The sequence below is a fragment of the Nomascus leucogenys genome, chromosome 11 (genome assembly GCF_006542625.1).
Source record: "Nomascus leucogenys isolate Asia chromosome 11, Asia_NLE_v1, whole genome shotgun sequence".
NCBI lineage: Eukaryota > Metazoa > Chordata > Mammalia > Primates > Hylobatidae > Nomascus > Nomascus leucogenys.
The window spans coordinates 36,835,574-36,863,290 of NC_044391.1; the positions used below are offsets into that span (position 1 = coordinate 36,835,574).

At 35.7% G+C, this 27,717-nt stretch overlaps 1 protein-coding gene across 1 annotated transcript in view; it reads right to left on the minus strand.

Moving 5' to 3' along the window:
* Nucleotides 1-27,717, minus strand: part of AGMO (alkylglycerol monooxygenase) — a 336,276-nt gene that overhangs the window by 197,398 nt on the left and 111,161 nt on the right. Inside the window, exon 4 of the mRNA XM_003252592.4 lies at nt 9,683-9,786. Coding sequence (XP_003252640.2) covers nt 9,683-9,786 — 104 coding nt within the window. The remainder of the gene's footprint in view (nt 1-9,682; nt 9,787-27,717) is intronic.

Here is a 27,717-nt window from a genome sequence, read left to right on the forward strand (position 1 = left end):
ATCAGCGAGTCTTCGATAAGTCTGTGCCTGGCCACAGCCAACACAGAAAAAGAATTTAGACAATGGCTAAACCAGAGAAGGGAGCCATTTCAAGAAGATTGGGCATAAGGAAACAATTCACATCTTTTTAAGCATGTAAGAAATAGAAAATATAAAAATATGTTTGGAACTCATTTCAATAGCCCAGAGAAAAGTGATGCATATTTAATCACAGCAGTAGCCATGGGGATGGAGAGATAAAGTACATGCAACAGATTTAAGGATTTGGCAACTGTTAAACATAGGAGTTGAGAGGTATGTAGCAGTGTCAGAAGACACCCAGATGTCTGGCTTGTCTGTTGGTGATATTGTTCACCAAGATGGTGAACAGGAGGAAGAATAGGTTGTAAAGTTCAACTTGGGAAATGTCGTGTTGGGGTCTATGAGGTGTATGTCCAGGAGGCTATTGAGTAAGATTTTGGAAATGTCTGACTGGAATTACATCTCAGGGAATCAGGAAGTGTCTTGGTTGAACTTGTTGATATGGGTGTCATGCAAATATCAATTTTATTTAGCTTACAGGTGTGTCCACCGTGGGAAGATAGCCAAAGATGCAACTCTATGAGAAGTCAGAAAGAGTTGCAGTAAATGAGCCTGAAACAGGACAGTCTCAGAGGTGGGAGAGATCTGGTACCTAGCATCATCAGAGATGATGAGAAATTTTTAAGAGACAGAGAGAAGACTCCCAGTTAGTGTACAAGTGAGACAGGAACTGAAAAAAAAGAAGTGAGATGGAATTTGCAGGTATGAATCAGCAGAACAGTAGGCCTAGAATGCAGTCCTCAAGTTCACAAACCCACGTTAGTAAGTTTAAGAATCAGCCAGAGGAGGTTACAAAATGAAAAGAGGGGTTACCTCTATGTTTCTCTGATAACAAAAAAGGAGACAGCTGGATGTATTCCTTCAATAAAACAATGGATGAGGGAGGAGATATTACCTGTTTATTTTTTTTTAATGTGAGAGATCGTACTATATTTATGGCTTATTCAGAAGGATCCAGTTGAAAGGAAGAGAGAAAATGCCAAGAGTATTTGATAGGACAAAGTCCAAGAGAAAAAAAACAGTAAGGTAAGAGCAATGTCACCAACCTAAGGATTAGACCAACTGAAGAGAGGTGAACATTTTCTATAAAACTAGAGGTAAGAATGCATGTTCACTTGTGAGTTCATGAGTTTTAATTGAAGATGTATGAACAGGGAAGACCAGAGAAGGAAAACTGAAAAAAAAAAAAAAAACCTCACATTACTCTTTGAAGTTTTAAATATGTTGAAGAGGCAGCAGTGGGGAAGAGATCTTGAGGAGACAGTGAAATTCTAAAGAGTTTCCCAAGTAGAGAGGAGAAAATAGGGCAGTCTCATGTTCATGGCTTGGTACGCAGTGTTTAGGGGTCAGCTGGATCTGAATCCATTCATGGAGGGGCACCAAATTGCCAACCTGGTGCAAGAGGAAGCCCACAGCACTCAGCAGTCTGGATGTGAGAGTGAAGAAGGTAGATGACTAGATTTACTCATGGCCTGAAGATTTCAAAGCACAGGATTTCAGCAGAGGATGCAGACTGTGCTTCACAGAGTCATGGAAATTAGGCTTCTTAGTTTGGACAAGGCAAGTAAAGTGAGGGGGCAATGACAAACAGAAAATGTAGGAGGTGACAGAGTAAAGTACTCCACGAGTAAGCTGCTAAGCAAATGGCTAAACAGTAATTGTAAAATTACTTTTAAATAAATGAAAAACAAAAAAACTTTTGAACTCTAGAATTCATGTCTACTTTAATAGTTCAAAAATATTTCATTAACATTACTAATGTACATATTTCTAGGATTTTCATTTATTTTTATAACATTACTTTAGAGAATAAGCAATTTTAAAAAATGTTCATCCGAATTCAGAAACTAGAGATTGAAGAATCAAATAGCATGTGCCACATTCCTTAAGTCTATGATTAGTAATGACACAGATCAAAATTACCTGATTATAGATAGACAGTATTGATCTCTGTCCTTAAGACATATCTACTTAGATTTTATGTTTGAAATAAGAGTTTGTGTTTCTATTTAGAAAGTCATTATCTTTAAGTAACCTATGCCTATCTTTCTGGTCCCATTTCTATGCACTTAACCATTTCCTTTTTATCCCATTCCACCATTTTATACATCCTATATCTAGCCACAGTCATACTGTTATGAGTTGAATTGATTTTCACTAACATGATATGGGAGACCCTGGCACCCAGTACCTCAGAATGTGTCCTTAATTGGAAATAGAATCTTTATAGAGGTAATCAAGTTAAAATGAGTTAATTAGGTGGGCCCTAATCCAGGAGGACTTGTCTTTTTATATAAGGGGAAAATTGAGACACAGAGACAGACATGCACACAGCAAGAATGGCACATGAAGACAAAGGCAGAGATCTCAGTGATGCATCTTCAAGCAAAGGAATACCAAAGCTGCAAACCACCAGTATTTAGGTGGGGGGCATGGAACTGAGTCTCCCTCATAGCCCTTAAAAGGAACTAACCCTGCTGCCATCTTGATGTCAGGCTTCCAGCTTTCAGGACTGTAAGATAATAAATTTCTGTTGTTCTAAGCCACCTAGCTCTGGGTACTTTGTTACAGCAGCCCCAGGAAATTAATACACACGCCATACATTTTTCTTGTTATTCCTAAAATTTATTATATTTTTCTAAATTTTGTGTTTTTACAGATGTTGTCCTTCTACATAATATTCTATCTACAACCTCCTCCATTGCAAAATTTTATTCATTACAGATTTGCTTCAAGCTTTATTTCTTCTATGAAGCTTCCCTTGACCCATAGCGGTTCTCAGTGCAAACACTTCTCTCTAAAACCTTCAAAATTTGTGGCAATGGCTGTTCACTTACATGACTCCCTCCAAGCAAAACCATCACCTTGAGAACACAAGCTCACTTCTTACTTATCTTTATATCCCCAATCTCTGCCACCATGATTGGCCCTGCTAGTCAAAAGTACATATGGAAAAAAATGGGTGATGCACTATCATAATAAGAACAATGACACATAAAGGAGGTTAAATTTTTAGCCACTTGTATATTTTAAATATGTGGCAATAAGACAATGCAACTCTAGAGAGAACTCAATTTGCTTCCTCTTGTTTATCCTTCATTAGGAGGACTATAAATGACTATCAAATCTCTGTAAAGAAAAACACTGAAAATCAGAGAATAATTTTATTTTTTACCAAATTTCAAAATGACTTTGAATATTTCTGTAAGCTACAGAATAATTAATTCCATTTTCCTGACGCATGCTAGCATTAGTCTTTGATACTAGTAATGATTCAAACTATCCAAGAGCCTCATTTCTTTAATGGACATAAACTTTGTCTTATTAGTCATCTTTAAATGCTGGTTGAGGGTGAAGAAGGAATGCCTTGGAGTTCCAAGGCAAAGTTCTGAGAGAAGTTTTGTTTCTTTACTTCATGGGGGCTTAATGCATGCTTTCCTTTTGTGACAAAGAGTTATGAGAATTTATCCCCAGTGCATTCAAATGCATTACATCAAAGTTGTTAGTTTCTTATATCTTTATTTGTTCACATTTGTCTTTATATAAATCCAACTCCCACATATTGAGAAACAGTCTTTGCTTATGTAGTTTGGCAGGGAGTACAATGTAATAAAAAGATCTGAGATTTCACTAAGGTTTCTCTGCAGTCTTATATGTAATATAAAAATAATATTACACATAAGAATCATACTTGATATGTTTCAGAGAATTCCCACACTCATAAATTAAAGTGATCTACAAAATAACCATATGCGAAGGCAGAGTAAATATTAAAAGGTCTATTTCATATGCAAAATCACTGAGACTCAAACATTAGTTGATCGGTTTAAATTAGCAAAGTGAGTAAACAACTAAGCTAGCGTGGGACTCAGTTTTCTTTATTTCTAGTCAATTGCTATTTACTGTTTCCTAAATATAAATGAATATATTTTTAAATTATTATGCTCAAATATAATAAGATCATCATTGATTTATATATTCTCTATATGATAATGTAATAATGGTTTTAATGAGATTTTCATAATTTGATGTTATAATTGTATTTCTTTTTCTCTTTTTTTTTTTTTTGAGAAAGAGGGTCTTGCTCTGTCACCCAGGATGGAGTGCAGTAGAGCCACCACGAATAACTGTAGCTTCAACCTCCAGGGACCAAGTTATCCTCACATCTCACTCAGCCCCCTGAGTAGCTGGGACTACAGGCATGCACCACCACACCTGACTAATTTATTTTACTTTTGTAGAGACAGCATCTTGTGATATTGCCCGGGCTGGTCTTGAACTCCTGGGCTCAAGCAATCTGCCTGCCTCAGCCTCCCAAAGTACTGGGATTACAGGCGTGAGCCATCACACCCAGCCCAGTTGTATTTATTTTTTCTGATGGTGGGTAAAATTTACCCTTTTTAGGGTTGCTAATATGTTATAAACATTGCTAAATCTTATAAAATTAATTTCAATACCAACCTAGAGAACACGGCAATTTTAAAGGTGGAAAGACATGACAGAGCTAAAAAATTCACTCACTCTAGTAATTTAAATTAAGTGCATTTGTCATTAATTTATTATGCTTTTGAGAGAAATACTAAATTCTTTGAAAGCAGTTAGCTCACTATTTTCTGTTCAATACTAGCTTTATAGATAAAACAAATATGTTCAAATATATTTTATTGCAAAAGGTAAATAAATTATATACCCTATACTGTAATTTTTGGAATGCCTATTAAATAAAAATATTTAAATGAATGACAGATTTAAATTATTTTGCATATTGTACCTTTTATTAGTTTCACATTGGCCTGACCCTAGTTAATTTAGCAAAAATATTTTCATTGCCAAATTTATTTTGACAACTATAACACTTTTTATTTCATTCATTTATGTAACATACATTTATTAACCACTAATTCTGTAGCAGACACTTATATATACTAGGTATACAGCAGTGAAAAATAGACTAATTTCTTTGAAAGTTTATAGGCCAGCATAAATAACAATAATGAAAAGTGTTAACTACTACAATAGATAAATATAAGAGTTTTATGGAACCAAAAAACAAACAAACAAACAAAAACCAAAATCTTCCCTGGGTGTGGTGGCTCATGCTTGTAATCCCACCACTTTGGGGGGTTGAGGCAGGCGGATCACTTGAGGCCAGGAGTTGAAGTCCAGCCTGGGCAACATGGCGAAACCCTGTCTATATAAAATACACGAAAATTAGCTAGGCACGGTGGTGCCCACCTGTAATCCCAGCTACTCGGGAGGCAGAGACAAAAGAATCACTTGAATCCAGGAGGTGGAGGTTGCAGTGAGCTGAGACGCACCACTGCATTCCAGCCTGGGCGACAGAGTGACACTTTGTCAAAAAAAAAAAATGTTTTTTTGGAAGGATAGAACCATCAGAGGTAAAGGGAAAATAATTTTCCAGACAGAGGTAATGGCATGTGCAAAGAAATAGCAATGCATTATGGCATGGTAGATTGAGAGAAGTGAAAATCGTTAAATTGGAGATGGGATGAAAATGGGGTGTGTGGAAGATGAAACTAGAGAGACGAAACCAAGTTTTGACTAGCTCTGCATGTGATAAGGAGTCTATTATATTCCTTTCTCTAAACTATAGGCAGATTTAGCTTCATTCGAATGGTGGTCTGAAAAGGAAACAGTGGGTGTTGGGTTGAGGGATAAAGAACGAAAAAATGAAATCCAATTAAAAGTAATATTGGCTGATACATTTATTGCTCTTTATAATACTCTAGGATTCCCAGGAAACAATGTCTATTGTTGATGGCTCATTCTAATATTTTTTCTATAGCAGATATATAATGTATAGTGGCTCTGAGTATAAGCACGTACACATGCACGTGTAGCTGTGTTTTTTAATAAACTATTTTATAATAGTTTAATATTTTCAGAAGTGTTGCAATAATAATAACTCTCTTAAAGTGTCGTCCTGTATCCTTTACTTGGTTTCCTCTATTACTAACACATTTTTATGCTGCATTTGCCACAACTAAGAAACCCACAGTTACATTAGTATTAACCAAATTCCACACTTTATTTAGATTTCACTAGTTGGGATTTTGTATGTTTAATCCCTAATGTTCTTTTTCTGTTTTAGAGTTCCATCCAGATGAAGTATTTTCTTTTTCACGCACTTTAGTGGCTTTGCTATGAATATAAAATTTCAGCATTCAAGTACTTTAACTATAATGTCAGAAGAAAATGAAGTTATAATCCTGATACTGTTATATTTTATATGACATCCATGAATTTAAACAAATTTATTATTATTATTATTTTATTATTAGCAAATTAGATAGAGTATTGTTCTTAAGACATGATAGTAAGATGTATAATCAAAGATTGAAGTGGCATGCAAAACCATATATTGCAGTGTATATGCAGTAAAGACGTCTCACTTAAAATGGCACTCTATCAATAGCCCTCCTTTTTGGTGAGTAATATTAAGTTTAAAATTGGCTTAAAATGCAAATACTATTGTTAGAAATTCTAGAAAGTTGAATTCTTATGTGTAACTTCTTCAAAAGTTCTGCTGTTCTAATTTTCGTAGTAATAAGGAAGAAATATACTTAATTTCACATTTCAATGTGAAATGAGCTTAATTTCACATTTCATTTCACAAATTAATTTTCTTTTCAAAGATGTGGCCCATTTATTATTTGTCCTAAAATACATTGTTACCTTGGTAACTGCCAAATTATAGGCCTTATGTAACAATGTTGGTGAGGAAAATCTTAAAAAATGACTAAACAAAAATGAAGAGACCTGAAGTGTGCTTTATAATTTTGATGTCTAGAAAGTCCTCTTAGAAGCCTTTAACCATCACAGGCCCTTAAAACATCTCTCCTAACTTCCAAGGGACCTAAAAATGCTAGGTAAGAATCCAGGCTGACTTACAATCCCTATGTCTCATTTCCCACCATGTGAGTTCCCACATTCCCCTTCCAAAAATATTTAGCAGCTTGTCATGCATTCTCAATGTTCGTTTCCTTATTCAGCACATTCCCTAACAACATGGCATGAGTTTGTAAAGATAAATTATTCTGGCAAGAAAACAAGTGTGAGCCTCATTTTACATAGATTTTTGCTGCTTTGTTACTTTGTATGCATTGACTTAATAAAGAAAAGGACACAAGAGAAACCAAGACAGAGATTACAATAAACTGGACTCAAGCTCCAACTTGGCATTGTTCAATACTGATGTTGTGGGCTTCTTTAAGATTCGTATTTATAGCTTTGAAAATAGATGACTTAAATATGTCATCTCCAAGATTTCTTCTAGTTCTGAAGTCAATGATGCTCTGATAATTTTTCCCTTTGATAATTCCTCAGGTAATTAATTAACTAACTGCATTGATTTCCCCAGAGCAACTTCAAATGCAGCTACTTCCTTTCTTGGAGGCTTTCTCTCTGAAAATGCAACTACTAGAGATTTCAGTTGTCTTTAATAAAAGAGAAATATGTAAGTCAGAAGAGAGTAAAGATTTTGGAGGCTGTAATTTTCATCAGCCACATATCCAGCCTATATATTTGGCCTTTTGAAAAGGCTGTATTAATGCAGCAATTTTTTAAGAAGGGAGGATGAACAGTACACATTTCTTCCATCACATGCCCTGTTTTTTCCCCCCATTAACTGCTATGAAGCCTTAGTCCAGTCTTGAACTATGCAGCTGTAAAATAGGCAGTGATTTTGTTTGTATTTAATCATCCAGAGTTCCAGCATAAGCTATAGGTTATTAATATATACATATTTCCTTTCCACATATATTGCTTAGAAGTGTTTCTTGAATAGTGCCTTCCCTACCCAAATTCACATGTTGAAATCTGAGCCCTAACACCCACTAAATGTGACCTTATTTGGAAATAGGGTTGTTGTAGAAATAATTAGTTAAGATTATTAACTTAACTAATGGTCATGCTGGAGTATGGCGAGTCCCTAAACCAATATGCCTGGTATCCTCCTAAAAAGGACATGAGGACAAAGAAACAGGAAGAACGCCATGTTGTCACAAGCCCAGAAAGAACCAGAAACTAAGAGAGAGAACCAGAAAAGATCCTTTCCTAGTGCCTTTATAGGAGCATTGCCCTGGCAATACCTTGATTTTGACTTGATTTGTGGCCTCCAGAACAGTGAGATAATAAAATTTCTGTGTTTTTAAGCTACACATTTAGTAGTATCTTCTATGGCAGCTCTAGAAAAAGAATACAAACGTCATCACAGGTGTATGGTGTGGGAGTTTGAGGGTGAATTCCTGTTAAGATCCATTCCAGGAAATGTATTAGTGCCATCCCTGGCTTATAGATTTGTTTTGCCTATGCTGCTGTTTGGGTTAGCACACATGCCAGTGTATTTTTCTATGGCTTATAGAACATCTGGTTTCAAGTACTTAGCTTTATCATTTACTAGCTGTGTAATTAACCTCACTGATCTTCAGTTCCCTGAGAATGATAATACTTGATCTAGAGAACCATAGGCTTATTTATGAGGATCAGAAAAGATAACATAAGTGAAAAACAATATGGAGGCACGTAGAAGAGCATTTAGAGTGCGGAGATTAAGATCAGGGGTCCTGGAAACAGACTGCAGGAGTTCAAGTTCTACTTTTTCCTTTATTAGTGGTGTGACTGAACTATAGACTCAGTTCTACTATTTTAAAATAAGAGCGATAATAATTTCTGTGTATGAAGGTTGTTGTAAAGATGAAGTAAGTCAACATATAAAGAGATTTTAGAAGAGTGACACATAGTACGTACTTATTAAATGGTATCTAACAAAGGTACCTTGCAAAGTATTTTGAACCATGGAAATGTTTGATCATTATAATTTATAGTTAACAAATAGCTTATTGATTTTACACATCAATATTAAGTATATATGATTACTGATTTTACACATCAGTTACTCTGACTTTCTAGCTCACTGTTCAACATACATTTCAGTATCACGTATTTTCATAACCAAGAAGAGCTAAGCAACGAAGATGACAAAAAAAAAGGGATGTTACCAAGTAGATCGGGGTTTCCCCATGAGTCAAAAGAACTCTACAAGTAGAGGTTATTTCTGGTATTCATTAACCTTGTCATTTCCTTGTGTGAGAATATTTTAGAGCCAAAAATTTTTGGATCAAGATATTGATCTATTACGGTAACAAAAATCAAAGCATTCAACTAGATTTTAGAGAATTTGTTGTTGTGGTGGTTGTTGTTTTTAAAAAAACAACTGGTAAGAGTTTTTACTGAAATCCTTGTTTACATATATTTGAATGGAGATACCTTATCTATACATCACCCTCCTGGGTTATAATAAATTAAAAAATAGCCATTCACTTTCTCACATTGCCATATACTTTGAGTTTCTGGGTCAAATAAAATGCTCCTATTGAAAAACAGCATTTGCTTCATGTGCATCTGGCCTTACAGAAGGAAAAGAAAGATTTTAGCATCTGGCTTTAGAAAGAAGAAAGAAGCATTTTAGTAAAGCACCTTCTATTAGTTTTCTTTTTTTTTTTTTTGAGGAAATAGAAATAGCTGAGACTTAAAAACAACAAATTAGATTACCATGTTTATTCCATTTCATACAACTTACCCAGGAAGTATATATCTGGAGGACAGACTGTCTCAGTGCTGTGGATAAGTTATAGTCTTCAGAACTGTGATGTGTTTGGTGTCCAGCCCACATAATATTAACTTCTGCAAAACACATAATTTGCAATGAGCCATGAGAATAAGAACAAAGCAACTTCCATTTTAAGTTATGCATGCTGCTCTCTTAAGTGAGGAAGAAAAATCTGGAACATCTCTGTAAAAGCTGGCCAATATAATTATAATTAAAATACGCTGCCTGAAATAATTTTTGGAACCAGAGACTGTATACATTGTAAATAAATAAAAATGAAAGCGTAGCCAATAAATATGTCTAGATTATATGTTATAATCAAATGCCTCCAACAAACTGACATTAATTCCAAAATTTATACTTTGCTAACATATTATAATATGACAGATTATAAAAGCTAGCTGGTAATGTTGTGACAATACACTCAATGGATAGTGATGATTTTTCAGCACGTGATAACATGTTTCCAACTAAAGAAAAATTGTCTGATGGGAGAAATTGGTATGGAAATTTTGGAATAAAATATTAATGAAGTTATTTCCTCATGGCTTTCTGAGAAATCTCAAAATCTGTTGGAATAAGAAGCAAAGCATAGCATAGTAATATTTTGCACTAAGATCTCAGGTACTCTTTTATTTATAAAAAGATATTAGTTACCTATGGTTTTCCCATAGCTTACCAAAATACTAAACCATTTCTAAATTTTTCCACATAGTTTTATTTGTGTTCATAAAAAAAGAAAATGTTTGTTGTTTATTTTCATCAAGCACTGTACAGATTGCTCTCATACTGTCTTGGAATTCATACAGACTCCAAAGAAGAGTGGCTTTTTAAAAATTTATTACAACAAATATGACACTGCATTGATCCCCTGAGCAGTTGACACAGAATAGCCCAAGTCATTTTTTATTCTGCCCGTATTTTTAAAATTGTATTGCCATTTTTCATTTCCTAACAAAATTATAGACCAAAATGTCACATTATACTCTATTCAGTTTAAAAATATATGTTCTTAGCTAAAGTAACTTATGTTTAGTCTTTTGCTACAAATCCAGGAAATGGAATTAGCTATGTGAAATGTTCATCATATCCTTGCCAGTATAGGTTAGAAATTAAATCTTTTAGGCTTGGATGTATAGGAACCAAACAGTGAACCTAGAACTGGAAATATCAGGTTAATTGTCTTTGCAGTTGCCATATACTGACAGTTAAAATGCATGGTACATAGTAGAATAATTTTAGAAGTTTTTATGAAAATCATGGTCTATATATATATATATATATACATATATATGTATATATATTCTATCTGGGTAAATTTTGGCCATTGCTTTCAAAATGAAAGTTCTCTGAACAGTCTGTGTAGAGAGTTACCAAACAAAATTGTTAAAGATAAAAGGTCTTGGTAAACAAATGACAGCTCATAGATATAAGAAGGACTTAATTCTGTATAATAAGGAATATTATAAACAGAATTATGGTTAGTCTTATTATGAACAGATAACAAATGCCATTTTTATTAAAGTCATATATTTTTCAGTGGAACACGTATTGTCATCAACCATCAGCAGATATGTAACTTAGATCCCAATTGGTTGGTGATTTAATTATTTTAATCATTTGTAGGAAAGACATTGTATTTCTATGCTAGCAGTTAAGGAAATTATTCTTACACAGAAGAGAACTACTTCACCATAATGACCTCTAAAAATATCCAGTCATAATCTTTGAAACAACATAGAACCAAATTATCTGGTTTATTGATAAGCCTAATGGCTGTACATAAGAAATATACAAAGACCCTTGTGGCACTTTATATCTTCAGATGTTAGGTGGACGTTGAATAAGAGGTAATAAATTTGATGAATCCCCTAAAGTTTAAAATCCGCTTACAGATAGAGATCTTGAAGTAATCCAAATACCATTTTCCCTTTAGAACATACCCATTGCTGAACATTTTATAACTTATGACTTACAAACCTTCATTAAAAATCAATACATTGTCTAGTTTTTGACCTGTCAGGATTTGTTTTTAAAAAATTCATCCTAATGCATCCACAAAATGAGTTAACAAGAGGATGAGCTAATCAGATGAGGTTCTATTAGCGAGTCATAATATATATTGGGAGCCACTTCCTTGTACCCTCTACAGAAGCTAAACGGTGAAACAAAGAATCCACAAAGGTGGAGGTTAAAAATCTGTCTTTTTAGTTGTTTCAAAAGCATTTACTTCCTATCGCAAACTGTGTGTAACACAAGCCTCATTCAATGAGGTACAGCTGTACAAACAGGGCACAGTAACAGGATCCTACTGCCTCACCTCTGTCACTTTTCAGAATTAGTAAAAAAAAGAAGGAATACTGAATTTGTTTCAAAGTCTATATTCAGCTTATTGGAGGTAAATTATTTTCAAAAGTGGTTATAAAAATGCATTTTATGGAAAGTTATTCCAGTAGTTCTTTTGTGAACAAAATGAGAAAAACTTAACAGTGCATTTATATGATCATCTTCCCTAATACTGGGATTGATGAATTATCTGTTTTAAGAAACGAAAACAAATATTAAGGAGGAGAAAAAGATATTATTTAGAATAAGCTTCTCTCTGTGAAAGACTTCATATAATTATACATTCTGTTCAATAATATTTTTCTTTTTATATAAGAAAATTATAGATTATATTAATATACATATATATGTTATTATAATTTTTCAGTGATATAATTAGAAATGATTATGCTGCTTTCTAGTGCCAAATGTAATTCTGTATATTTTATTAATATATTGGCCAACACTTCCATTCATTTGGCCAGCATTTTATGTAATGTGTGTGTGTGGTCTGTGTTGTATTTTTGAATTTCTTTTTCAATTTTTTTATGAAGATGTAAGTTACATACAACAAAACCCATCTTCTTTTAATGTTCGGCTGTATGAGTTTTTAACAAATGCAGCTGTTTAATGATTACTGCAATCTAGATACAGAACAATTTTATTACCCCAAAGAGTTTCCCCCACCTCCTTTTTGTGGTTGTGGTAGTCAGACTTCAAGATGGCTCCCTGCTTCAGATAATTCAAGTTCTGGACTTTGAACTGATAATGCAGTGGGATGAAACTTTTGGGAACAGGAAAGAAGTGAGTGTCTTTTGAATGTGGAAGAAATATGAATCACTGAGGTCCAGAGAGCTAACTAGGCAAGGCAGCCTCTAGAATGGCCACCAGTGATTCCTGTCCAACGGTATTCATGCCTTTTATAATCTCCTACCTTTGAGTGTGAGCTAGATTTAGTGACTTTCTTCTAGTAAACAGAAATTTAGCAAAGATGATGGGATGTCACTTCTGATATTAGGTTTTAAGAAGACAGTAGCTTGTGTCTTGGGTGTCCTCTCTTATACTCAAACACTCTCTAAGAAAAGCTGGCTGCCTTGTTATGAGCTCCCTTTGAAGAAATACATATGTCAGGAAAGTGGGCTAACCAGCCAGCAAGGAACTAAGCTTCTCAGTCCAAGCCCCATGAGGAACTGAATTCTGCCAACAACCATGTAAGAGAGTTTGGATGCAGATCCTTCTTCATTTGAGCATTCCAATGACACTGCAGTTTGCAAAGAGCTGAACTGACTAGCAGCAACCTCCTGAAAGAACTTAAGCCAGAGATATTCATCTAAACTATGCCCCAATTTCTAACCCACAGAAACTATGAGATAATAAACATTTCTTGTTTTAAGCTCCTAACTTGTTAAAAGCAATAGATAATTAATGCAGTGGTCAAAAACCCCTCACTCCCACCCCCACTCCATTCTCAGTCCCTAGCATCCAATGATTTGTTTTCTTTCCTTTTAGTTTTGCCTTTTTGAGTGTATCCTACCAATAACATCATACAGTATTTTTAGCCTTTTGAGTCTGTTGTCTTTTTTCATTTAGCATAATACATTAAAGATCCGTTCATTTTGCTGTTTTTATGAGTAGTTTTTTCCTTTTTATCATTAGTATTCCACTTGAATGACTATATCACGGTTTTGTTTTGTTTTTATCTATTCAGGAGTTGAAGAGCATTTCAGTTGTTTCCAGTTTTTGACAGATAAAACTTCTATCAAGTAGTTATCATAGAGGTTTTCTGAGGACATGAGTTTTTATTTCATGTGGGTAAATACTTAGGCGTGAGATTATTGAGCTGTATGATATGCCTACGTTTACCTTGTTAAGAAACTATCAAATTGTTTTCCAAAGTGGCTGTGCCTTTTTTTTTTTTATTAGCACCAGCAGTGTGTGAGAGTTCAAGTTGCTCCACATCTCTGGCAGCACCAGACATCATTAATTTTATTTGTATTTATTTGACAGCCATTATAATAGGTATGCAGTGGTATCACGTTGAAATTTTAATTTACATTGCTGTAATGGCTAATGACAATGGCTCTATGTACCTAATCGCCATCTATGTATCTTCTTTTTGAAGTGTCTATTCAAAATTTGAGCCCATATTTTAAGTGGGTTGTTTTCTTAAGTTTTGAGACATCTTTGTATCTTCTGCAGAAAAGTCCTTTATTAAATATGTGATTTGCATTTATTTTCTTCCAGGCCGTAGCCTTTTTAAAAAATAGTGTCCTATAAAGAACAAAAGTTCCAATTTTCATGAAATCCAATTTATATTCTTGACAGTTTTATTTAGTTTTCTGGTGTATATAACAAAAAAACAAAGGTAATTTTGGAGAAATTTTTCAGAAAAATTAGAAATATCTAAATATCCAGAATCTAACCCTCCTACATATATTAAATATCTAAAAAGCACCTTAAAATATGTTCTCTCATATCTTGTCATCTATGAAATGGAGGGAAGTGATCCTTTATGTTAATTCAAGACATAAAGACAAGTCTACAGGAAATTTTCACAGACATATAAGATAGGCATTTAATTCCCAATAGTGGGCAGGTCAAGAAGTCTTGGCATAACCTTGGAATGATGATGTTGGTTTCACTCATAATCTGGAAAAGTCCCTAGTTATAAAGAAAGAAATGTTATAGGCCTATTTGCAGAATGGTAATGATGCTTGACACCACTAAAAGCATATTGCTAGCACTTTATGCAACATTTAGCATATTGTACAATGAATATAGAACAGAAGAGCTATGCCTTAGTCCATTTTGTTCTGCTATAACAGAATGCCTGAGGCTGTGGAATTTGTAATAAACGGGAATTTATTTTTCACAGCTCCTGTGCAAGTCCAGGATCAAGGCACTGGTAGGTCAGAGTTCAGTTTCTGTGATTCGAAGATGGCATCATGAATGCTTATTCCTTCTAAGTGGAAGAACGCTGTATTTTCCCAAGGCAGAAAAGCAGAAGAGAGTGAACCCACTCGCAAAAACCCTTTTATAGGGGCATTAATCCATTCTTGAGGGTGGAGCTTTCATGACCTAAACACCTCCCGTTAGGCCCCACCTCCTAACATTGTTGCATTTGTGATTAAGTTTCTAAAACATGAATTCTGTAGGAGACAAATAGTCAAACAACAGTGAGCTGCATGGGTCTAGAATTGCTTAATCCAAACTTTTAATTTTGTAAAGAAAATAAAATTGAAAGGAATAATGAAAAAAAGAGTTTTATTAAAAAGGAGAACATGTTTTTCATTGTTCTCTTTCTCAACGGTGACTTATTTAATACACTCTCTCCTCTTTTGGATTTTGTTTTAATCCTTCAGAAGTGGAGGTGACTGGGTCCAAGTATTCTCTGGGACAATCATGGCACATCTTTGGTAATTTCCAATATGTAAAAGGCATTAAAGAGCTCAACACATGCTATTCAATGACAGTGCTAAATTTCTTGAATTGTAGAAACTGTCTTTAACAAGATATCTAAATATAAAATATTAAGTTTTTAAGTTTAGATTGAAAACAATTGTCCCTTTGAACTTGGAGATGCCCATATAAATGAATCCTTTAAAAGTTTGCTTTGTCTTGTCTTAATATCAAAGCATAGTTGATAAATAAATATAATAAATAAATTGAGCTAAGTAAATGAAATAAAATGAGTAACAGACTCAAGCTACCAAAGTCTAACTAAAAAATATAACAGCCCATGAATAACAATAAATATACACTAATTTCTTTCATTGAATGAACTAGAAATGTCATCAATTTTATCATCATAATGCATTCACTTGCTATAGCAGCAAATAAAGTTGGTGATGATAAAAATAAATGGCATTGCTAATTCATTCAGTAAGTAGAAACTTTTGTCTTATAATTTTTCTATTCTATCCGTGCTCACTTAATATCAGAACACAAATTAAGTATATCTAAAACTACCAAATTAATTAGAATAAAATTTGTAAGTTGTCTGGGCCTCTGTATTTTTGTTCCACACATTTTGTATATTTGTATATATCCATATGTTCAGCATCGTAGAAACCAGGCTTCTGAAGGAGCAACAAAATTTTTTCCTTTTTTTTTTGAGACAGAGTCTCGGTCTGTCGCCCAGGCTGGAGTGCAGTGGTGTGACCTCCCCTCACTGCAAGCTCTGCCTCCAGGGTTCACCCCATTCTCCTCCCTCAGCCTCCCAAGTAGCTGGGACTACAGGTGCCCGCCACCATGCCCGGCTAATTTTTTGTTTTTGAATTTTTAGTAGAGACGGGGTTTCACCGTGTTAGCCAGGATGGTCTTGATCTCCTGACCTCGTGATCCGCCCGCCTCGGCCTCCCAAAGTGCTGAGATTACAGGCGTGAGCCACCATGCCAGGATGCTTGGCCACATGTCGACATTAAATAATCTCTCTAGAAGAGTAAGCTCCATGAGTCTTTTGGAGTCACTTTAGGATGGCGCTAAAACTGTGGCAAACACTATACTGTCCCTTTATTCTATCCCATAATCACACTTTAACACATTTTTTTCTTTTTTATTCATGTTCAGATGGAAGCTTTTAAGTTCTAGTATGCAGAATTTTTAAAAAGATGTCTCCATTTGTGTGACAATATTCTCTCAAAATTTAAACAAAATAAGACGATAGATTTTTAGTACGAAGTAAAAAGTACCTTAAGAATTTATCATCTTTTCAACCTAAACTTTTGTTTTCATACAATCCAAAAGCAAGAACTAATGTAGTGCTTATTGTCATTTGAATAAAATACTTAAAAATCTAACTTATGTTGATAACAATATTATTAGTAATAATAATAAATATTAGTGATTATAAACACATAAGAGTAAGAATGCTTATCATGTGGGGAATACTTAGAACACTTTACAGGTATTAACTCATACATTTTCTAGAACTGAACTAGAAGGTAGATATTTATATAGTTTCCATTTTATAGATGAGGAAATGGAGATACAATAATATTTAATAACTTACATAAAGTAATGATTATTATTCATGCTACATATTAATACTTTTTTATTCATTACAGAGACTATATTTTCTAGCCACTTACCACCTTGATAGGTTTATGGAACTGTTTCATAATAATGCAGTGTGAGTGATAATAACATGTTTTACTTTGAGCCAAGGTAAAGAACTGGCGTGCCTTCTTCATGGTCTGTCTGTTCCTCTGCAACAGCAATCAACATGATGAATATTTAGCAGAGGACACTAAGGCCCTAGGGTATGCAAAGACACCAGATGGAAGGATTCTGTGTTCCTGAATGACAGCATGGAGCAGAGTACCCCCTGACCCATACTGAACCAGGCTGTGAGTGAAAAGTAAGTATTAATTGTGCTAATTCATTGGGATTTGCTATTACTCGGTGAGCTAACTACAATACATCCTCACTATTAATTTGTCGTTATTAACACATACGAATGTGATGCAATAACCACAAATATAGAGTGATTTATCCGTCTATCTTCCTCATTCAGTTTCTTACAGACTGTGTTCTATAGGGAAAGCACTTCCTAGGACACTAGTAAGCTGGTGCCTATGTTTCTAAAAGTGACCAACTAGCATAGCTCAAAGTAACATATTTTCTTATCATCAACCTTCCAAAATTACTGCTTCAAAGATATGTCTATAAAAAATCGAGAACATGACGGGGCACAGTGGCTCCCACCTGTCATCCCAGCACTTTGGGAGGCCGAGGTGGGCATATCACGAGGTCAAGAGATCAAGACCATCCTGGCCAACATGGTGAAACCCCATCTCTACTAAAAATACAAAAATTAGTGGGGCGTGGTGGTGCACACCTGTAGTCCCAGCTACTAGGGAGGCTGAGGCAGGATAATCGCTTGGACTCAGGAGGCGGAGGTTGCAGTGAGCTGAGATCGCACCACTGCACTCCAGCCTGGTGACAGAGCGAGATTCCGTCTCAAAAGAAATAATAATAATAAAATCCAGAACATATCCTGTAGCTTTTTCCTCCCTCCCTTTCTTCTGCTACCTTGAATCATTCTTCACTTCGTTCTCTGCCCCTTGCCTTTGGGCAGTTGTGTTTAACAAAACATATCAAAGAAAGAAAAACAGGGCTCATATCTTATCAGTAGTGGCTGCAAGTCCCATTTCCATTGTCCTCTTACAGTGCCCACTTATTTTCAGCATTGTTTCTGGCCTTACACCCTTGTTCTTTGAGCATCACTGTGCTTTGAAAAGCCCAAGTCTGGCTACTTGTTTTTCCCAAAATGTAGGTTAATTTTATTATTGTGGACCAAAGACCCACCATTATATTAGTTATGTATGATTTTATTTTTCCCTTCGCTATCTACAAATACAAAGAGTTGGGTGATATAGTGTGAAACATGCCAGATCAAGGAGCAAGAGCAAGAACTTTTGAACTTTACCAGGAGCTCACGCTAGGAACTGGGATGAGACCCCCCCACCCTGTCTCTTGCTTCCAATCTCTCCCCACACTTTATCTAACCCCTTCCAAACTAGAGCCCTGTCCAAAACCACAAAACACTAAACCAGCTGTATTTTGAAAACAAATGTGTATTTCCCTTAGCCTGCCTCAGGCAAGTGAAAGACAAAGTGAGAGGGGGTTTCTGATCTCACTGCAAAAACAGAGAAAGAGAGATGCTTGTGGGCTTCCCAAGTTTAAGGACTAACAGCCGTCCCCTCTTAAAATATTATTAAATATGGTACTTATGTCCAAATAAGTACCAGTATTTCCATTTCATGATGAGTTATATGTCTTTATACAGGCAGATCTGAGAACACAAGCTCACAAACATGCATTTTGTTGAGAAAAGGTCCTTCAAATTCCTAAAAGCCAGTTTACAACCAAGATTTCTAAATACCACTCAATCATAGGAGATTATTGCTCATATATATGTTTTGGAAACCAGAAAAGGGAAGAATGAAAGTGAATCTGTGAAGAGAAGGGAGAAATGAGGTACACTTTCTCAAGAAATTAATGAGACAGAGAAAAGCCACAGTGTAATTTGTATACACACATACATTATGTGTGTATTGGGCAACTGTGTGTATTTACATATATTTACTAACGTAGAAACAACAGGTATAAAAACACACATAGTTTCATCTTATTTTCCATATTTAGGTGTTACAGATAGGTAGTATGGTGCTCATGGTTTCACCTACAGGCAGATAAGAAAGAAACTGTGTTGGTTATGTGTGAGAGCCGAGAGAGCTCCACGTTATAGTCATTCAAAGCAGAGTGAGCTTTACTACGTGTTGCCAACCTCTGAAACACTTGCAACCCAGGAGATGAAGTGATTGCCTACTAACCAAGAAAAAATGTGTAATTTTTAACTTTATTGTCCAATCTATTACAAAGTTATATTTAAGGTTAATGGAAAGTAATGTTATGGATAAGACAGTCTGATTTCAAATTATACTCCTCTTTCTCTTAGCTCCATCATTCCCATTTGTATCCATCACCAGTTATTTGTGTGCTGATAATGGCCAAGACGCAACAATTACCTAGATCTCTGGATTCGAACTTAGACTTCCTTAGCCCTAGGCCATGGGTCTGGCAATTTGTTAGGGGATCCTAAATAATATTTTTGATGACATGCATAAAGAGCTTTTCCTCCCTCAATAGAATATGTGTTATTTAAAACAAAGCATTCTACAGTAGTATGAATATTGGAATTTCCAGAAATGTAACAAGCCAGTGAAGAAATATTTTTGGATAAGGGAATTTACTACACTTCTCAAACATAAGGAAAACCAGTCCTGTACATAGGAAAACTGTCCTTCTCTGCAAAAGTTGTCAAGATTAGATAAAAATACTTTGAAATAAAAGTTATCAGTACTACATTATAAAATAATTATGAATTTGACAATTTTTATATTGCATGAAAATCTTTTATCCACTTAATGAAACCAAATTCTGGTGCACTTTGTTCTTGGTTGTCAGCACTAACATTAACACCATGACTTTGGTTTTGGTGCAGTTAAGGATTTTATCATGCTTAAATACATTCAAAAGGAGTTCACATGCTTTACATAGATTGAAAGCAAGAAATCTTCCAAAGTACTTAATGACATATTTGGCAGCCATAATAACCTGAGTAGCACAATTAGGAGGCAGAAATCATGGGAGAACTGTCTTGATGTCAATAGAGTTAGCTAGGATTGGCAAGCACTCCTACGACGCTCCTCCCCTGCAGCACATTTGCCTGCGGTGAGACACAATGAACTTCTGCCATATTATATTTGGAACAATGATTTCTATAATTTGTCTCCACAAGCTACAGAATCCATTTTGAAAGGAGACCAACATAAGGAAAGCAAAACAACCAGGAATTGTTAGGAAAAGACAGGAAAGTAGAAAAAAAAAAGAGCACCGAAATCACTAGGTAGAAAGTAACTGCAATCTCTCTTCATTCCTCCCTAATGAGCCTACTGAGTGGACGTATATTACCCCTGTCAACAAAATCTTACCAGGATCTCTTTGCTACTAATAAGGACTTCCTATTGGTCTTAACATTTGTCTTGGTGTCCTGAAACTAACTTTAGAACTTCATAGCAAATGAGTGTGGCTTTCAGAATAGAAGCTTTCAGTGTTAATGAATTTGCAAGGAATAAGGCTGTGTCCAGTGAAAGTGCCAGATTGAATCAGAACTGAATGTCCTCATTGAAACAGGTTGGTCTATCCTTTGTGAATGATGTCATATACATTAGCATTGTTAGTGGTCTTTGAAGAAGCAATCTGCCCCTGTGACAGATTTCTGTCTGTGCATTTAGAAACTCTATTATTACCAATTACAGATGTTATTTTGATGACTTAGTTTGTTCTTTCTTCTATTCCTTTCATGGTACTCCTTAAATCTGAGTGTATGTCTGGTTTTAAAGGTGGCATACCAATGACTATCAGGTCTTGCTACAACAGGAGGAAGAGGTCCTATGTAATATTCTTTGACTTTTTGGCATTGAGAGATGGAAGGTTTTATGTAGGAACATTTCCCCCATTATTCTAGTACTGATAACCTCATATCATACCCCTTATATTCCCCAACCTTGAACCTTGAATGACATTACATCCAAACCCAAATCTATTTACTAACTGAATTGATTCCCTTCTGCCCATGCTTGCTCTTTTTGTTTTTTGATCTCATAGTGATACAGGAGGAGGGCAGGGAAGTGTTGGGAAGGGAAAGGTGTGGTCCCTGGTGAGGGCTCCACCCCCGGGGCCTCTACCCACAGACCTAGATGAGGACAGGCACTCCTGCCTTTACGCCCAAATGTTGCATTTCCCAAGAGCCACCCTGGCCTGCCACACCCCCATCCTGTGCCTAAGAAAAACCCTGAGACCCTAGCGGGCAGAGACATAAACAGCTGGACATCAAGAGGAACACACAAGTGGAAGAAGACACAAGCGGCTGGACATCAAGAGGAAGGCACCGATGTAAGAGCACACCAACAGATGCTAGCAGGCAGCAGGCAGCAGGCCATCAACCAGCAGAATGATGTGGAGTTTGGTTAGGGAGGGCAGAGGATAGCCTGGGCCGCTGAGTGGTCCCATTCCAGGGAAAACCAACTTCCCACTCCGTCTCCCCTCCGGCTTCCCCATCTGCTGAGAGCTACTTCCCCTCAATAAAACCTTGCACTCATTCTCCAAGTCCACGTGTGTTCCAATTCTTCTGGTACACCAAGGCAGGAAACCCCGGGATACAGAAAGCCCTCTATACTTGTGATGAGGCCAGAGGTCTAACTGAGCTGATAAACACAAGCTACCTAAAGACGGCAAAACTAAAAGAGCACATGGTAACACATGCCCACTGCGGCCTCAGGAGCTGTAAACATTCACCCCTAGATGCTGTCGGGGGGTTGGAGCCCCACAGCCTGCCCATCTTCATGTTCCCCCTAGAGCTTTGAGCAGCAGGGCACCGAGGAAGCAAGCCACGCCCATCTCATGCCCTGCAACGGGCCAAGGGAACTTTTCTTGTTTCAATACTTTGACTATTATACCTTTAATCACTCCCCTCCTAACCCCCACCAAGATTTCATTATTGTTTTTCATCAATCCACTGTATTGTCAGCATCCTTCCTTTGCTGTTCTATAACTACTTCCCTAGATTGATGCCTTATTACCTCATCACCATTAACAGGTATTCAGTGAGCCATATCTGTATATGAGATGTGCTGTCCATGCGCACTCAAAATCTAGTGCAGGCATCAGCAAACTGTCACCATAAAACAAATCCTGCCTACCACCTGATTTGTACAGCCAGAGAGCTAAGAATGATTTTTACATTTTCAAATACCTGAACTAAAATCAGAAGAGTAATAGTTTATGACACATAAACATTATATTGAAAAAATCTGTATCTTCCTCCTTCTCATGTACCATTCTCTGAGCTTTTTGAACACTCTCAGTATTTTCATGGTCCCTTCTCCTTGTGCCATCTGTCAAAGTATTCTTCATCTTTCAAGAACTATTACATATGACATTTTCTTCAAGAAGCTATCTTTAGCCCTCCTCAGCCAAAAGTATTATGCAATGCTTATTATCCCTAGGTAGACCTAAGGACAGTATTAACATTACTAATACTCTACTATTTTGTATCCACCACTATTTCATAAGCTTCTTAATGAGAGGGAACTTATTCATCTTCGTATTTTCCACAGCATCTACCATTGTGTCTTTATATAGTATCGAATATATTTTTCTTAATTAAACATATGCTAATCAGGTAAAATTGGTTCATATCAATGATCAATAACCAAGTCACACTATTTTATTTGCTAAATACATGTATTTTTGTTAGCAAAATTAATCCTTTTTGTAATATTCCTTTCCTTTAAACTGATTCCTTCTCCCTAATTTCAGTTATATCCAAATATTCCACTTTGGAAATGTTTGCTTGACTCTCCTATTCCCTGATTTGTTTTTATCTCCAGCATGAGAAATGAATGAACTATTTACTCCCTTACCTCCCATTCTTTCTTAAGCTCATTGTTAATGTCACTTGAATCTTTCCAAAGCAATTATTGGCCTTCTTGCCAAAACCAAAGGCCTCCGTTTAGATGCCATTCTATTTGAACTTTCTAAAACATTTGACCACTTCTTCTGTTTTGAAAAATCTTTTCCTTTGGCTTGAGTAACATTCCTTGCTCCTGATTCTCCTCCATCTCTGCTCCAACTGGGTGCATTTCCGTGATTTCTTCTCTTGTTCTCATCTAAATTTAAAAGATCAACTCTTGTTTTTCACAACTCTTCACTCTGCTGGTTTTTCATGGTTGTCCTATCACCTACAATGACTTCAATAAGCATGTATCCAAAAGTTGATGGCTCCCAAGTATGTATCTGCAGCTCTCTGTTGAACTCTAGACCTGATTTCCTTTTGGAAATTATATGCATATTATTCTCTGAATCTATCTTACTGCCTTCCTGCTTTTCCCCTGTTTTACTTTCTTGCTTAATGGCATTATCATCATCTTGATCACCCAGGCCAGGGAGCTGACATCTAGGGAGGACTTCGAAGATGGAACTCAATCTCAGAGCTTTATTTTATCTTTCTGACTTCTCTTTATGTATTTGTGCAGTTCTTAGCACATAATCAAGGAAAAGCCAGTATTTTTGAATAATTTTTTTAAATACTGAACATTAGCTTGTGATAGTGTCTTTTAAAACACTGCAGCAAACATGTCTAAAACTTGTTTCTTACTAACAAACAATTGTATATTTAAGAAAACTATGAAGAGAAATGTGAAAAAGCAAAGATAACAAGGAATAACATCAGTATTGGTGTAGGTCAATAATAATGTGTAAGATATTCTTTTATCAAAGATTTGATATTTTAAAGGAAAAGTTCATGAAGAACATTCAAAACTATATTGGACATATTAAACTTCTATAATGATGAGATAGCTCTCAAAGGATATTTTCTTCTATTTCAACAAAGTACATTCAATATTATCACATGGTATATTGCTGTTCCTTTGGTCCTGGGGTTAGAATATCAAACTTGGAGCCCATCCCCCTTTATGCTATTTATAGATTTCTTAACCATTTACAGGATGCCACTACTGGAGCTACCTCATTTGCTCATAATTAAGCTTATCCCATGATAAAGTTAATCCTTAATTGTGAAGATATTTAATAGATCATTTTTGATATACTTTTGAGATTGGGAAAATATGAATGTGATATATTACTCTTATTAGTCATAATTTCTCTTCAGAAACATCAAACATCAAAAAACAAAGAATATGACTACACCAAATGTCCCAGACATTTTTAAGTTCCCAAATAGAGAAGAAAGAAATGGTCAAGACATACAAGGATGTCCATGTGGTTCTGTTGCTGTGTAATCCTCACCTGTTCTTAAAATCTAAAGGAAGTCAATCATGGCTTCCATGAACCTCTTCCCTGCCTCTCTTCTGCCACTCCAAAGATGTGTGGTCCTACTGTAAACTGGACTTGATCCTATCCCATCAAATACAAGAAAAAAAATTGTGATCGAAAAAATAACAATTTCCTTGGAGTACCATTTTGTATTTAAATATCATTTTGAAAACAAGTTGTTGAAAACATCTTAAAATATCATTAGTGTCAGGAAGTGTTATTTTCAAAACTATTGTACATGTGATGAAGATCCATTAAATTGCAAAATATTTAAAAGATCATGAAGCAAAATATTGTCAAAGCCTAAGGCCCATGTAGAGTAGTCAAATAACAGCCAGTAATGGACAGCTTGCCTTGATCTCTGAGCTTTGCAATGCAATGTGAATTTGGGCAGCCACAAATCTATTCCTAGATAACAAGACAAATTAATATAAATTAAAATAATGATTTAAGTACATTTCTCCTGGTAATTCTCTCTTTCCCTGTGATCAGCTTGTATGAAACACTGCCCATCATAAATAGATGCAATTATATGTCAACTTAAAAATATCAATAAATGACCAAAAAAAAAAAAAACCCCAGCTCTCCTGGCATTGCAGAGTTGCATAATATGATTTCCTACAATGATGTCACATTTGATGTTGCAGACCATGTGAAGCAGATTAACTGTAACCAAATTGCATTCTTCTGTAAGGCCAGCTGATATGCACATGTAAAACATGAGACACACACATACTTTGAGATGAAATTAAATGATTCTCAAATGCTATGCCATACATAATTCAAACCTCATAAATATCTACCTTACAAAAAATAGATTGCATTTAGTTGTTTTTCTAAACAACCAACATGGCAATTTAAGTAATTTCAGTGCATATTTATCCTTGAGATACTTATTAGAAAACTGCTCTGGTAGCATTTTTGGTGGTTAGATAATGCCTCGTTTGTTCTTTGTAAAGAGTTTTTATTTTCATGTGTTCTTTCTGGGCTGTCTTTAAGGAAAGATTGATGTCTGGTGTCACTGCTAGGAAGTACAAACTGTTCAGGTTCACTGCAATCTAGGTCCTCATTCTCTTGCTCTGCAGGATATCACTTACTTTGTCAGCCAATATCCAGAAGGGAAGTTCTTTAACGGCAATAAGTGATCCCAATGACATTTTCCCCACAATGCTCAAAACTCTTAGTAGTTGGACACTGAGGCACCAAACGATGAGATGAAAGGGAATAAATGAATATTGTAGCTGAAAGATTAGATAAACAGCAGTAGTGCTCTTTTAGCAATGCTAAAAGAGATTGAAAAGTCAAAGTTTCCTCTATCATTAAAAATTTTCCTAAAACATCATCCCCATAATAACCTGGGAGAATCTCGATCGACTTAATGACATTTTGACCCTTTTTTCCCAGATGTAAGAGTTTAGTGATCAATTGTGTTAATAATAGCAATTGTCAGTATGCATTTTAAAAGTAATTTCTGCATTATAACATGTCCCAGCTGTACCTCCACCCCTATGGAGAATACAGCAATAGGAGTGAACACTTGCAACATAAGTAAAATGAAAGGAATTCACATAAGTTGACATAAAACAGGTGTTTAAGAACCATTGAACCCCATAGTGGGATAAAGTGCTATTATAGAAGCAAGACATTCAGAAGCTGTGTGACCATGGCAAAGTCATTCAAAGTCTGCAATGTTCTCGTTTATTTTTTTCTTTTCTTTTTCTTTTTTTTTTTTTTTTTTTTAGATAGAGTCTCACTCTGTCACCCAGGCTAGAGTGCAGTGGCATGACCTCGGCTCACTGCAACCTCCACCTCCCAGGTTCAAGTGATTCTCCTGCCTGAGCCTCCCAGGTAGCTGGGACTACAGACACATGCCACCACACCTGGCTAATTTTTGTATTTTTTTTTTTCAGTAGAGACAGGGTTTCGCCATGTTGGCCAGGCTGGTCTTGAACTCCTAACCTCAAGTGATCTGCCTGCCTTGGCCTCCCAAAGCGCTGAGAGTACAGGCGTGAGCCACCAGGCCCAGCCTGCAATGTTCTCATTTCTATGAGTGAGTTATTATCTTTCATAAAGAACCATGTACCTATATTCACAATATCAAGCAGAAATAGAATAGGGGGTTTTGTTTCTTATAGATCATTTGAATTCTGATTGATATAAACAAAAATTCTTTTGATTGCTTCTGGTTACAAATGTCAAAACCACCAAACCCAGTGAAAACAATGCACTGTGTAGGGATTGGACCTTGGTCTTATTAACTCTGTGCTTTAAGCAACAGACCTAATCCTTTGAACAATCCAATGAAATGAACTACTATGGTCTGAATGTTTGTGTCCCTCCAAAACTCATACGTTGAAATCCATACCCCAGAAGTGATTGTATTTGCAGATGGGGCATTTTGGAGTTGGTGCCCTTTGCAAGGCTATTTGGAAGACAATTAGAAGCTTAGGGAATGGGATTAGTGCCCTTCTAAAAGGGACTCCAAAGAGATCCCGCACCCCTTCTGCCATATGAGTTTACAATGAGAAGATGGTCAACTATGGACCAGGAAGTGGGCCCTTACTAGACACCTAATCTGCTGACTCCTTGATCTTGGACTTCCTAGACTCTAGAACTGCAAAAAATAAACTTCTAATGTTTATAAGCCACTTGGTTTATGGAATTTTGTTATAGTAGTGCAAAGGGACTAAGATATGAATGTTAGTTCAATTTCAAGTAAAAGCTTTAAGCATAAAAGTTCAAACTGACCCTAAAAGCAATGACTGATTTCTCTATAAAGTTTAAAAACTTTTTTTCTTCAGTTTTTGCCTAGGCCATTGCCAAAATTTTAGAAAATATAAGCAAAATTCTGCCATAATTTTTAAATTTTGCTTTTGAATTAAGAACACTATAAATCCACTATTTTCTAAAAGATGGAAGAAAGAGCAAAGACTGAAAAAATGTGTGCGGTCAGCTGTGAGGAGAGTTGAAGGTGGTTTGAAGGTGAGAAATAAAAGATAACATAAATTGAAAAATTAAAATATGTAGAGATCTGGGCAGGTACCTGATATTATTTTTGTCAGTCCTTACAATGTGTTAGTTCTTACTGTCACTGTTTTAAGGAAGAGGAAATTGTAGAAATGACTTTTCAAGATCATAGCTACTAAGTGTTAGAGCTGGAGTTTAAATCCAGACCTATTTGGCACCAGAGCTGGCATTGTTTCCAGAGTTATGATACAGGTATTTACCTTCTCCTTTCTATGTGAAAGAACCTACAGATAAGTAATGAAAAGTTT